The sequence below is a fragment of the Chrysochloris asiatica genome, unplaced genomic scaffold (genome assembly GCF_000296735.1).
Source record: "Chrysochloris asiatica unplaced genomic scaffold, ChrAsi1.0 scaffold00337, whole genome shotgun sequence".
In the NCBI taxonomy this organism is placed as follows: Eukaryota; Metazoa; Chordata; class Mammalia; order Afrosoricida; family Chrysochloridae; genus Chrysochloris; species Chrysochloris asiatica.
This window is the reverse complement of record NW_006408855.1, coordinates 892,114-907,390: the sequence shown is the minus strand read 5'-3', so window position 1 is coordinate 907,390 and position 15,277 is coordinate 892,114. Positions and strand designations below refer to the sequence as shown.

Sequence of the window (15,277 nt, the reverse complement as noted above, 5' to 3'; positions counted from 1 at the left end):
TTTGGCTCTCATTGAGTTTTTCCATTTTCTTCAGCATCAGATTGAATTTGCATATGAGCAATTGATGGTCTGTTCCACAATCTGCTTCTGGCCTTGTAGAACATGGATTGTACAAAGTATGAATCTAGGAAAATGGAAATTGTCAAAAATGAAATGGAATGTATAAACATCCATATCTTAGGCATTAGTGAGCTGAAATGGACTGGTATCAGCCATTTTGAATCTGACAACCATGTGGTTTGCTATGCCGGGAATGACACATTGAAGAGGAATGGTGTTGCATTCATTGTCAAAAAGAACAACGCTGTCTGTGATAATATCCATGCGCCTACAGGGAAGATCAGTTAATGTCACTGTTATTCAAATTTATGCAACAACCTCTAAAGCCAGTGAGGATGAAATAGAAGAATTCTACCAACTTCTTCAATCTGAAATTGACCAAACATGGAATCAGGATGTATTGATCATTACTGGTGATTGGAATGCAAAGATTGGGAACAAAGAGTAAGGATCAGTAGTTGGAAACTATGGCCTTGGTGATAGAATTCTGCAAAATCAATGATCTGTTCATTTCAAATACCTTCTTTAGACAGTATAAGAGACAATGGACCTCACCAGATGGAATAAATACATAGAAATCAAATTGACAACATCTGTGGAAAGAGACGATGGAAAAGCTCCATATCATCAGTCAAAACAAGGCCAGGTTTTCCCTGTATGCATGTGTATATTATCCTATCACAGACAGCATTGTACTTCAAGACAGATCTTGATATGTTCTTTTTGATGATGTATATGACACCATTCCTCTTCAATTTGTCATTCCTGGCATAGTAAACCATGTGATTGTCAGATTCAAAATGGCCAATGCCATTCCATTTCACCTCACTATTATTTAAGATATTGATGTTTATGCATTCCATTTCATTTTTCACAACTTCCAATTTTCCTAGATTCTTACTTTGTACATTCCATGTTCCAATTATTAACTGATGTTTACAGCTGTTTCTCTTCATTTTGAGTTGTGTCCAATCAGCAAATGACGGTGCCGACAACTTTACTCCATTCAGGGTGTGGCATGGCCATGCTCTCTGCAAAGATTCTACAGTAGCTTCTGATCACTCCCTGATAGGCTTCCTTGACTTGTGGCCACATAGCTGCAATCTCTGTCTCTGTTATCATCTGATTGTCTTCTCTCTGTGTCTGTGTCTCTTCCCTTTTTATGAGGACAACAGTCATACTGGAGTAATGTCCACCCTATTCCACCCTACAACTGCACATTGACTAATTACATCTGCCATCACCATATTTCCAAATAAGATCTTATTCACAGTTCCCACAGATTAGGACTTCAACATATATTTTGGGGGAACACAATTAAACCCCAAATAAGTGTTCACCAAGGTCTATGTAAGCCCGTTTTTCTCTTCCTTGGGACTTAGGACAAAATCATACAGCTAGTCCTTTTCTACCAGTTCCATCAGAGCAGTTCCTTCTCATGGCACCCTTATGTGTATCAGAGTATAACTATCCTCAGAAGGGTTTCCAATGGCTGATTTTTCAGGTCTTTCTTCCAAGGGCCGCTTGGTGAACTTGAACATTCAAACTTTTAGTTAGCATCCAAGCTCATTAACTGTATCACCTAGGGACTCCTCTTTCTCTTCTACCTTTTTCAAGTCTGCCCCAAGTTCCCATCCTTTTCTGGAGGTTTTTGCTCACAAACGTATCTCATCCACTGAACCTCAGCCACTGGGTCTCCCCTCCACAGTTCATGTTGCTCCTCTTACTTATTGGCTTGGATCTACACTTGTGAGATCAACAAGCATACCCACTTATTTCATAGAAGTTGTTGTTGTTTAATGTTAATTGCCATTGAGTTGGTTCCAACCTATAGCAACCCTGTACAGGGTTTCTGAGGAGCAGCTGGTGGGTGTGAACCATCAATCTCACAGTTCCACACCAGGTCTCCTCCTAGAGGTTAAGCCCCCATTAAGGAGCACCCAGAGGAAATGGGGGGACAGGTCTAGAGTCCTTGCTGGTGGACTATACCAATCTAGTGTTCTCCCTTTCATCTCTCAGTTATTAACTGAGACTCAGGGAAGGAGGGAAGAGGAGTTTAGTGGCCCCAGAACCTCCAATACCCAGCTGTGGTCATCTGCCACTCATTCACAAGGATGAACATGACTAGATATTCCTGTCTCATGCTTTTAACTTGCTGTTCCTCTGTCTGGAACACTCTTCTCTCAGATCATTCCAGAACTTGTTCATCATTCAGGTCTTAAGTTATATATCACCTCCTCTGAGCAGCCTTCAGTGACTACCCCATTTAAGGAAACTGTCAGCCAACCCTGCTTTTTATTCTATTTCTAGTGGCAATTTTCAATTGTCTACATTTTTCTGTGTATTGTCTTGGATAATATCAGTTTACTGACCCACACCAGTATGTTGTACCATGTTTGGAGCACAGTAGATGCTCAAGAAATAGCTGCTGAATGAATACTCTGAGAACTTTAGCATTGAGAGGTTATCCAAGAGAATGTCCTCATTTTCAGATGAGGGCACAGATTCAGAGAGGTGATGTGACTTGCCCAAGGTCACTCAGTTAGATAATTAGAAGCAAAGTAGGAACAACCCCTCATCCTCACCCCCATCATTTCCCTTCTCCCTGCCCATGGCTCTGGCCTGGACACCTGTCCCTCTTCAGCTATGCATTCTAACTTCCACCTCCTGGTAGGTAAATACATTCACAGGTATTACCAAGCTACAGCCTTAAAAGCAAGGAGAGCAGAGTCTTCTTTCCAAAGGCATGTCATGAAGACACCCACAGACATTTTCTTCAAAGAAGTCATGTCAGTAAATATTTGTTGAGCATCTTCTGTGTTGGGCCCTGTGTAGTGAATGAGACAAGCAGGTCCATTCTCTGAGCCATCATTCAGAGCCTTCTAGGATTTCCCCATGTGAGTTAAGTTTTACTAAAGCTAATACAGAAACAGCTGCAAGCAAAATTGACAGAGAACTTCCAGAGGTTCAAGCCAGATTCAGAAGAGGCCATGGAACAAGGGATATCGTTGTTGATGTCTGATGGATCTTGGCTGAAAGCAGAGAATATTAGAAAGATCTTTACCTGTGCTTTATTGACTATGCAAAGGCTTTCAATTGTGTGGATCATGGCAAACTATGGACAACATTGCAAAGTATGAGTATTCCAGAACACTTAATTTTGCTCATGAGGAATCTGTACATGGACCAAAAGACAATTATTCAAACAGAACATGGGAACACTGAATGGTTTAAAATTAAGAAAGGTGTGTGACAGGGTTGTATTCTTTCACCATACTTATTCAGCCTATATGCTGAGCAAATAACCCGAGAAGCTGGGTTCTATGAAGAAAAACATGGCATCAGGATTGCATGAAGACTCATTAACAACCTGAGATATGCAGATGATACAACCTTGCTTGCTGAAAGTGAAGAGGACTTAAAACATTTACTGATGAAGATTAAAGAGCACAGCCTTCGGTATGGATTACATCTCAATGTCAAAAAACAAAAATCCTCACCATTGGACCAATAAACAACATTCTTATCAACGGAGAAAGGATTGAAGTTGTCAAGGACTTCATTCTTCTTGGATCAACTATCAACACTCATGGAAGCAGCAGTCAGGCAATCAATCGACGTATTGCATTAGGCAAACCTGCTGCACAAGACCTTTTTAAAGTGTTGAAGAGCAAAGATGTCAACTTGAAGACTAAGGTGTGCCTGACCCAAGCCATGGTATTTTCAATAACCTCATATGCATGTGAAAGCTGGACAGTAAGTAAGGAAGACCGTAGAAGAATTGACACATTTGAGTTATGGTGTTGGAGGAGAATATGGAAAGTGCCATGGGCTGCCAAAAGAACAAACAGATCCATGTTGAAAGAAGTGCAGCCAGAGTGCTCCTTGGAGGCCAGGATGGCCAAACTTCATCTCTCATACATTGGACATATTGTCAAGAGGGACCAGTCAGTGAAGAAGGATATCATGTTTGGTAGGGTGAAGGGTCAGAGAAAAAGAGGAAGACCTCCAGCGAGATGCATTGGCCAGGTGGCAGCATTGATGAACTCAAGCCTGGCAACAGTAGTGAGGTAGGCCCAGGCTCTGGCAGTGTTTCGTTCTGCTGTGCATAAGGTCGCTTTGAGTCGGTACCAACTCGATGGCACCTAACAACAACAAAAGAATCAAATTCAAGCTTCTATTCCAGCATTCCAGGCCCTCTATAACACAACCTGTCATTCGTGTTCCACCTTACAAAGCATCCCACTCTGCCCACAGCATCCCCAGCTCTTCCAGCAAGCAATGTATGAGACTCCAATGATGGGGCCATGTGACTGTCTTCAGGCACTTGGATTCCAGTTATGAAACTGGAATGAAGTAGACAGGGAAACGTCTGAGAACTATATAACATAAAGACAGACAAAGAGGATGTTTTGCCTGAATAGGAAAATAATTTATGAAGTATTAGTACTGTGCCAAGCTCCCTCAGTGCTGAATGAAAGAGAACAGTATTCTTCAAATATCTAAGGAGCATTACTTGACAAAGAAGCTGATTTCTTGTTTCGTGGGGTGTGAGCAGAGGAACTAGTTAAAAGTTGCAGGAAGCAGAGTGTCCCTAAGCAAAAGGAAGAACTTCCTAAGAGCTGGAAAGCATTCTTCCTGAGGGGTAGGTTAGAGGGTTAGGGCTCCCAGATGACATTCCTCTATCTGAATTCATAGGCCAGGGTCCCAGGAACATTAACAACTGACCATAACCTAAGTGAGAAGGGTGAATGGAGGACCCCTAGAGATACCATAAATAAGAACATCTGAAAAGACATGGGTGAGAGAACAGGCAGACAGATGCAGGGCTTCAGAAAGGACAGTCCTTCCCTGGGCACACAGAAATCAATTCCTATTTGATGGAAAACCCTCCTGCCCACTCTATCTCTGCCAAGTGCCATCTACTCACCTTGCCACTCAGTTCCAGAAGCTATCACCCAGCTTCAATAATCACCAACTCACGGTCAAACTTGCTTCATACTTCCCCTCCCCCATTACTATTTTTTTAATGGACTTTATTTTTTAGAAGTTTTAGATTTACAGAAAAATTAAGAAGATGGTATACAGGGCTTCCAAACAACTCATACTCAGTTTTCTCTATTATTAACATATCACAATAGTATGATATCTATGTTACAATTATTGAGCCAGTATTGGTACATTATTATTAACTAATGCTCATAGTTTATTCTGAATTCTTTAGTTTTTACCTAATGTCTTTTTCTGTCCCAGGATCCCATCCAGAATACCACAATGCATTAAGTTGTTGTTTCTCTTTAAACTCTTTTAGGTTGTGATAGTTTCTCAGATGTGACTGTTTGAAGTACTGATCGGTTATTCTGTAGGGTACACATCAATTGGAATTTGCTTGATGTTTTTCTCATTACAAGACCAAGGTTATAGGCTACTGTTACTGATAGGAAGACCATGATTTATGACTGCTAATGTTGGACTTGATAGTGTTTTTCAGGTTTCCCCACTGTAAAGTTATTTTTTGTTTCTCCCTTTGCATATTGTACTCTTTGGAAGAAAGTTACTATATATAGCCAACAACTAAGTGGTTGTTGTTGTTGTTGTGAAGTGCCATCAAGTTGATTCTGATCCTGTATAGGACTTCCCAGGAACAACAACTAAGTAGTAAGGAGTTATTCCAAATAATGTATGTAGACACTCTCCTTGAGGATAGAGTGTCTACATACATTATTTGGAATTCTTATGTGTGGGATATTTATTCTTCCCGATTTACTAAATAATTTACTTGTATCAGTATGGACTCACAGATATACTTTAAGTATAATCCTAGTTCATTTATTTTGTTTGCTCAAATTTGTTCCAGTTTTGGTAACTGGGAGCTCTTTCAGTTGCCTCCTTGTCCTTTTGGCATAACCCCATCAATACAGGTTTTGTTTGCTTGTTTTGTTTATTTTTTGAGCAAATCTTTACTGTCTGGCAAACAAGATGATCCGAGCTTATCTTGTATATTTCTGTATATCCCCAGTCCTGGAATCAGGCATTTTTCCATGGAACTCTGGTTTCTTTTATTAGAGAATAATATTAGAAACCAAGATCTGAACACTAAATGTGCTCATTGTTACTGGCATGTCACTCTTAGCTGATAGAGCAACAACAACAAAAAAATGTGTTAATTCTATATACATATCCACAAATAATGTTTCATATGTAATAATCTATATTAAACTAAACATGAGTTCATACTGATTCTCCAACTCTAATCCATTACATATGAATCATTCTAGCCTCTTCCCCTTGTTTAGGGTTCCTACTAGCATAGTGGATTACAAACTGAGCTGCTAAACCACAAGGTCAACAGTTCGAATTTATGAGACTCTCCATGGGAGAAAAATAGAAAGACAGCACTTCACAGCAACCTGTACTGTGGGAACAATGTTATCAACCAGAGCACAATGCTTATGTGCCAACTCTTTGGTCTTAATTCATATTGACTCTACTCATTGTTAAAGTTACTTAGGCCAGGCATCCTTTTTCCTTTCCCTTTCAGTAAGATTATTAATACATGTGTATTGAAGTTTTCTTGTCACAGTCCTCATTCCTTCCTGGGATCTCCAACCTCCTTATTTATTAAAATCACATACATTAAGATTTACTCTTTGTACTGTAAATTTCTATGGGTTTTGACAAAGCATAATGCTTGCATCCACCATTACAGTGGGCAGAATTTTTTTTTTTAATTATTCAGAATATTTTTTTTAATAATTTTTTAAAATCCTAAAATTCCCTGGTATGTCACCTATTCATCCTAGACCCTGAACTCTCAAACCCTGGTAACCCTTAATCATTTTTACTGTTTCTATAGTTTTGCCTTTTCCAGAATATCACATAATATGTAGCCTTCCCATACTGACTTCTTTCACTAGCAATATTCATGACTTGATAGCTAATTTCTTTTTTTACTACTGAAGAATATTCCATTTTATGGATGTACCATGGTTTGTTTATCCATTTACCTTTCCACCTGAACTTTGGAATCAGTTTGTCAGTATCCACAAAATAGTTTGCTAGGATTTTGATGGGATTGCACTGAATCAATAAACTAAAATTTGAGAATTAACATCATAACAACACTGAGTCTTCTAATCCATGAACATGCAATATCTCCATTTATTCAGTTCTTTGATTTCTTAAGAGTTTTATATATTTTTCCAAATAGACCTTGTATATATTATGTTATAGTATTTCAATTTTTGTTCTATTATAAGTAGCATTGTTTTTCATTTCAAATTCAATTGTTTGTTGCTTCTATATAGGAAAACAATTGACTTTTGTATATTAATCTTGTATCCTGAGACCTTGTTATAATCATATATTAGTTCCAGGAGCTTTTTTTTTTTTTTTGGTAATTTGCGGTGGGGGAGATTTTCTACATAGACAATCATGTCATTTGCAAAGACAGTTTTATTTCGTCCTTCCTGATATGTTTAGTTTTTATTCTCTTATTCCACTAGCTAGGACTTCCAGACAATGTTGAATAGGAGTGGTAACCCAGATTATTTTAAAGCAAATTCTAGATGTCATGTCATTTCATCTGTAAATATGTCAATATGGAATTCCTAAATATAAGGAGTATTAAAAAATATAACCACAATACCATTGTTGCTGTTTTAAATGCCATCGAGTCAGTTATGACCCATAGTGACCCTATATAGGGTTTTTGAGAAGCAGCTGGTGAGCTTGAACCACTGACCTTACAGTTCAAACTGACTTTGCAATCCAGCACATTAGCCCACAATGCCACACCAGGACTCCGCAATACTGTTATCATATCTTTAAAAACTAAGAATATTCTTTAATATCATCAAATACAGAGAAGCAATGGTTTTAAACCTTGACCCTCATTAGTTAGTACTCCCAGACTTTTCACACTATATCATAAACAATACTATCTTGGTGCATGTTGTTGTTAAGTGCCATCAAGTTGGTTCCAACTCACAGCAACCCTGCACAGGGTTTCCTAGGAGCAGCTTGTAAGCTTGAACTGCAGACCTCTGGTTCAAACCAACCTTGCAGTCCAGCACATTAACACGGAGCACCACAGCAGGACTCCTTGGTGCATACTTACCACAATTTCTCCTTGTTCCACATTATGGATTTTCATGTAGATCCCCACTGCAGCCTTTCTGGCAAGCCGACCAGACTTGGAATCAATCACAGGGTATTTGACCGAATGAGAATGTTTAGATCTGAAATTTGGCAACTTGTTAAAGAAAGCTAATCTGTAATACAATCAGCCCCCACTTTTGTATCCTACGGTCTTGCTCTAATTGCTTATTAGTTCCAGGTAATGCATTCCACAATCTTCCCTCCTTTGGGGCTGCACCTTCCCCCAAGGTGAGGAAGCCGAATCAAGCCCTGGGAGAGACTGTCTGTGTTAGGAATTGGAGAGGTTTAATAAGGAAGAGACTTGAAAGGAAGGAGATATGCTTCTTTTAAACACAAAAGGCTGTTGCATGGAGGAAATGGCTGACAGAGTTTATGCAGCTGAGCCAGACATGATGTGTGAGAAGTCTAGGCTGGCAGAATAAAGCTCAACATGAGGAAATCATTTCTAACAGAGCTGACTGAAAATGGAACTATTTTGTAAATGAGTGAGTTCTGTGTCTCTAAGGGCACAGCCAAAATTGGGGCTCTTATTGACAAAACAGCAGAGAGAAGATGGGACTCTTACATTCATTCATTTTTACAAACACAGTTTTCCTTCCTGTACATGGTTCGTATTAGAGTTCATGTTATACAGGTAATCTTCTTGTAATTTCTTTGGTCTCTGTCTAGATGAAAAAGATAGGCTGTATATGCTACTTGGATTAGCGGTGGGGTCAGGATTATTTCCCAGTTGAAAATATAGCTGGACTCATTCATATATGAACTTCACTTGATTTCCTGCCCTTGTGTGCAGGAATTAGATCTTTTATCTTTTACTTCTGGGTTTAGCCAGTCTCTTTTTCTCTTTTACTGAGTCACAGCTTGGCATCAGGTCTGTTCTATCTCCAGATCAGAACAACTGGGATTAGAATTGCAAGCCCTGGGTTCTTTGGAAATAATCCTGTCAGAAGTAAAAACAACTCACATCTTGTTTTAGAATGATCATTATGGAGACAAGTAATCTGAAAGTGTTAATAGGCAAAGGAGCACTCAGACAACATGGGGATTGGGCCACTGAGGTTATTATTAGTATCATGATATTTTCATTTTAAATTTAATGAGGAAGAGTTACAACGCACTGACCTCACATTGAGCTGCCCCTAGCCTGGTCACTGTGTGTCCTTTCCTACTCCTCAGTCTCCCCAGGAAAGGCAAAAGTACAGCCTTTCCTGTGCATCTGCCTCATGCCACCCATGATAATTGGACCAGATAACACAGCTGGAGAACTAAGAAGCTCCTCCGGTTTGAATCCTGGGTCTACCACTCTCTAACTGTGTGACTTTGAGCAAGTATTTCATCTTTCACTGTATCTTGGTTCTCTATCTTGAAAAAATGTGAGTGATAATAATAGTACCAATCTCATAAGGTCATTGTGAGGATTCCATTAGATCATTCTGGACCAAGGACAGAGAAAGTATTCCACAAGTATTAGCAATAATGATCATTGTCCCATGTAACCACCAACTTGCAACAACCATGAGAATTGCTTTTGTTGTTAAGTGCCATCAAGTCAGTTCCAACTCATAGCAACCCTGTATAGGGTTTCTGAGAAGTGACTGGTGAATTTGAACCACCAATCTTGTGGTTCAAACTGACCTTGAGGTCAAGTACTTACTCTGAAACAGGAAAACTATTATTTACAGATAAGGAAATTAAGTCCCTTGCCCAAGGACATATAGCTAAAATAAGTAGCCAAGACAGGGTTTGAAACTTGGTTACACTGACCCCAAAGTCCAGGCTCTTAGATGGGTAGAGTTTTCTGAAGAAGCTCAAATTCAAAAAGGGCCAGTAACAGAATTTCACAGCTACAAGATTCATCCAGCCCTTTCTTTCTCAACTGGGTTATTGAAGTCCTAAGAAAGGAAGTATCTGACCAGCCAAAGTGGCTCTGTGTTAGTGGCAGAGAATTCAGGTTTCAGATGGCAAACCTAGGATTTCTCTATGCCCATATTCTACCCTTTGGAACTGACCTGTGTCCTTGGCATTTGTGAAATTCTGTCTTGTATGTCATGTCCCCTTTTCCAGTCAGAATCTGAAGCTTTCTATCTGCTAAGAGTTAAGCTTACTTGATTTTCGAGCCAAAGGTCTTTGGAAGATCAGTCATTGTGGTTTGATTCATACTTAAGTTGGTTCCCTGTTTCTTCCAGGCTTTCCGGAGATGCAGAAGTTTCAAAGCACTGAAGTCTTGTGTAGGAAATGATTTGATCTGGAATTCCTTAAATCTCTCCATCGGAGAGGGTTCTGTTAGAGAAAATACAGGAAAACACATTCATGAGTCTGTATATATGCTGTGGTGGTAGTGGAGACATATCATAGCTACTTGGTCTGGCTGGTTTGGTGAAAGTGCATAGGGGTAAATAAGAATGTGGGGGAGGGGAAACATTTTGGCTTCCACTTATTCCCTCTTTGTGCCAGGCCCTGCGGCAGAGCCTTTTACATTCATTATATCCACACAAATGTGGGTTACATTTGTGGGTGACAGATTAGATAAGCAGTACAGAGTTTAAGTCAACTGGGAAAGGAATGAAGCTTAGATATGAATTTATGTCTATTTCATTCAAAGTTCGTATCTTTCCTTTAACGGATCACATTTATCTTGGCTTTCAAACTGGAATGGGAGGGATAGCAATAAAAGATACACAGACGACCGACCAATCATAGTACCTTGAAAAAGTCACATCATCTCAGAGCCCTCATAGGACCATTGTATGACATAGATAAATTGAGGGGAGGCAAAAAGAAAGCAGACTAAGCAGAAAGGCTGTATGGACCCTCTACAACAAATACATGGAAAACCAAATGAAACAGATGCAGATGACTGTCTTTGAAATCTGAGCTTCAGATGAATGAATAGAGAAGTGGATGACTGGTGGAGAAAGATGGCAGACTAGGCAGAAAGGCTGTATGGGATCTCTGCAGCAAGGATGTGGAGAAAACAAGACAAGACAGATACAGAGGACAGTCTTGGAACTCTGCCCTCCAGAGGAATGGATAGAAAATTAGATCGAGTTCTTACTGGGAGATAGAGTTGAATAGACACAGCAAGAGATGAGGTGACTGATGAGCAGCAGCAGCCTACAGAACCAGTGGCAGCCAGATTGAAAAAATCGTGAATGGCTTTAGAGAAAAGAAAACATATTTGTGTGGCAAAACCCACCTATGGTTCACAGAGACAAAGGTGCAATTTATTTATTTATTCTTCCTTTTTTTTCTGACCAGTACAACCCCAGGGAATCTCCTGCTTCCCAGGCAGTTAGAGCCTCTTGGAGGTTTCAAGTTGAGGGAAGAGTTATATACCAAAAACACTAGGGCAGCCTTGGATCCAAATCTGTAAAATCAATTGGCTGTCACTAGGAGAGGGAACTGAAAAGATAGATGCATAGGGTAGAGAAGAAAAATGGGAAGGAAAGGAAGTGGGCAATTTGTGTGGGCTCACCCTCCAGACACAGCATGACCAATTTGAACTTTCTCAAGTAGCTGTGAAAGCAAAAGGCCAGTAGGTAGCAAAGCACACCACCTACTGGTGGAGAGAACCATCGATTTTCAGTCCCCACCACCCATCAGGAATTGGCAAAGAACAAGGTACCAGGAATTGATGGAATAAAAACTGAAATCTTTAAAGAAAGTGAGGTGGCACAGGAGGCACTCACTCATCTATGCCAAGAAATCTGGAAGACAACTATCTGGCCGACTGATTGGAAAAGATCCATATTTGTGCCCATTCCAAAGAGAGGTGACCCAACAGAATGCAGAAATCATCGGACAATCTCTTTGATATCTTATGTGAATAAAGTTTTACTAAAAGTAATACAGAAACAGCTATAAGCATACATTGACAGAGAACTTCCAGAGGTTCAAGACGGATTCAGAAGATGCCGTGGAACGAGGGATATCATTGCTGATGTCCAATGGATCTTGACTGAAAGCAGAGAATACCAGAAAGATGTTTACCTGTGCTTTATTGACTACGCAAAGGCCTTCAGTTGTGTGGATCATCACAAGCTATGAACAATATTGCAAAGTATGAGTATTCCTGAACACTTAATTGTGCTCATGAGGAATCTGTACATGGCAGTTGTTTGAACAGAACATGGGAACACTGAATGGTTTAAAATTAAGAAAGGTGTGTGACAGGTGTGACCATACTTATTCAACCTGTATGCTGAGAAAATAAATAATATGAGAAGCTGGGTTATAGAAGAAAAACATGGCATCAGGATTGGAGAAAGACTTATTAACAACCTGCGATATGCAGATGATACAACCTTGCTTGCTGAAAGTGAAGAAGACTTAAAATATTTACTGATGAAGATCAAAGAGCACAGCCTTTGGTATGGATTGCATCTCAATGTAAAGAAAACAAAAATCCTCACCAACAAACAACATTCTTATCAATGGAGAAAAGATTGAAGTTGTCAAGGACTTCATTTCTTCTTTGATCAACTATCAACACTCATGGAAGCAGCAGTCAAGAAATCAAACAACGTATTGCATTAGGAAAATCTGCTACACAAGACATTTTTAAAATGTTGAAGAGCAAAGATGTCAGCTTGAAGACTAAGGTGTGCCTGACCCAAACCATGATATTTTCAATAACCTCATACGTATGTAAAAGCTGACAGTGAATAAGGAAGACCATAGAAGAATTAATGCTTTTGAGTTATGATGTTGGAGGAGAATACTGAAAGTGCACTAACAGATTTGTGTTAGAAGAAGTGCAGCCAGAGTGCTCCTTGGTTGCCAAGATGGCCAAACTTTGTCTCTTATACTTCGGACATATTGTCAGGAAGGACCAGTCGCTGGAGAAGGTAATCATGTTTGTTAAGGTGAAGGGTCAGAGAAAAAGAGGAAGATCCCCAGCGAGATGGATGGGCAAAGTGGCGGCATCAATGGGCTCAAGTATGGCAACGATGGTGAGGTTGGCCCAGGATTGGGCAGTGTTTCATTCTGCTGTGCATAAGGTCACTATGAGTCAGTACTGACTTGATGGCACCTAGCAACAACAACCACCCACTCTGTTGTGTGGGCTGTTTTGTTGTTGTTGTTTTGGGTTTGGTTTTTGTTTACAACCAACATCTGCTAAAACCACTCTGAATTAAACTATCCAAACAGGGAACAAGAAGCTCATCTCATGATCACACCCACCAGGAGACAACTGGTGAGTGCCTAAGAATACACCAACATACATTCATCAAATTAGTACAAATAATAACACCACAATGCCTAAAATTGGCAGAAAATTTCTGCTCACATATAGAAACAAGACCAAAAAGAAGAGCTACAAAATGCTTTTGAGGAAGAAGAGGCACTGGAATTACCTGAAAAAGAATTCAAGAGAATGATATTAAGACACATCCAAATATTTCACAAAAAGGCCAAGGAAAATAAGGAAGAGTTTAGAAAAGTGCTACTGGAACAATTAAACAAAATAGATATAGCATTGGAGACAATAAAAACCTGCAAACAGAGGTACAGAAATGGACAATATACTTAGAGGGCAAAGGAGTAGAACTGAATCTATGGAAGCCAGAATTAGCCATCTTGAAGAGAAGTTTCTCAATACTGCTAAGACAGAAAAACAACCAGAAAAAAAATCTGAAGATAGCCTAAGATTCATGAAGAGGAATAATCTACAGGTAACTGTAATTCCATAACAGGAAGAGACAAAGAAAACCACAGAAAAGATAGTTGAAGAACTCCTGGAAGAAAATTTCCTAATATCATGAAAGATGAGAAGAAAAGCATTCAAGAAGCTGAACAAACCCCAGGCAGGATACACCCTAAAAGAAAATCACAAAGATATATCATAATAAAACTCTTCAAAATCAAAGATAAGGAAAGAATCCCAAAAGCAGTGAGGGAAAAATAAAATGTTACCTACAAAGGAAAAGCAATAAGATTAAATTCTGCTTTCTCAGGAGAAGTGGATTGAATGCTTACTAAGAGAGTGAAGTGAACAGACACAGCAAAAAAAAAAAAAAAAAAAAAAATTAGTGACCTTTGCCAGCAGACCATACAGGCGAAACCATCTTGAGCTTTTGTGTGTGGTTTCAGGGACAAAAAAAAAAAAATATTGGCATTGTGGAAACATACCTATGTCTCACAAAAATTAAGATGTGATTTTTTTTCTTGTTCTCCACACTCTTCTGGTTACCAGAAGCAAGGCTGGACACAACCTGCATACACCCCCAGGGAAGCTCCTGCTCTCCCTTGTGGTCAGAGGTGCATAGAGGAGAGTGCTGTGGTTATAGGCCCCATTAAAGGAGGGGTGCATTGTCTACATTGACCCTATTTGGGCAGGCTCTGCTCCAGATCTGCAGAGTCAGGCCTGGTCAGCACTGGACTAGCTCTCACTATCAGAAGCAGCTGAACAGACGTATGGGGGAAGAAACGAAAAGAAACTGGAGATTTGTGCTGGCTAGCCAGCTGTTAAACCTTTAAGAGTGACATTGTAGGCAAGAGGGCAGTAGGTAGTGCAAAGGCACACAGCTTATTGATGGAGTGAAAGGGCTGAGACTATTTTTTACTTATACTCCAAAATACCCTGGTGACCAGAGCTATGGCCTGCCCCCATCTGCATACAGGCTCAGGAAAGTTCCAGCTCTCCAGGCTGTCAAAGTCTTGTCAAGTGTTTGGGGAGCAAGCAGCACCAACCCCTAGCACCTGGAATCAGGTGTGGCCTATTCCAGACCTGCAGAACCAGTTCTAGTCAGCCCTAGACTAAAGGGACCTCTCACAATCAGCTCCTTCTGAGATGTAATATATCCTTATCCCCCAGCTGCTGTGGGGTCTGCACGAATTCTTTCCAGATTGAGTGCCAGAATAGAAAACACCTAGCCCTATGAGAGCTCCATCTAAGGTTGAGTATTACTGTTTCATCCTTACCCACCCATGACATGAGGTCTGTGGCTGGCAGAACTTTCTCCTCTCTGGGTCTGGCACCTGCCCTGGTTTTTTCCTTTCATTGTTTTTGTTTGCTTATTCTTTCTCCCTCACATTTCTCTCTCTTGCTTTCTAA

The 15,277-nt window shown here is 39.9% G+C and overlaps 1 protein-coding gene across 1 annotated transcript in view; it reads right to left on the bottom strand.

Annotated features, from left to right (window-relative positions):
- Positions 1–15,277, bottom strand: part of LOC102823186 (cyclic nucleotide-binding domain-containing protein 2-like) — a 114,027-nt gene that overhangs the window by 14,059 nt on the left and 84,691 nt on the right. The window contains 2 exon segments of the mRNA XM_006875731.1: positions 8,162–8,300; positions 10,326–10,500. Of these exon segments, the coding sequence (XP_006875793.1) occupies positions 8,162–8,300; positions 10,326–10,500 (314 nt within the window).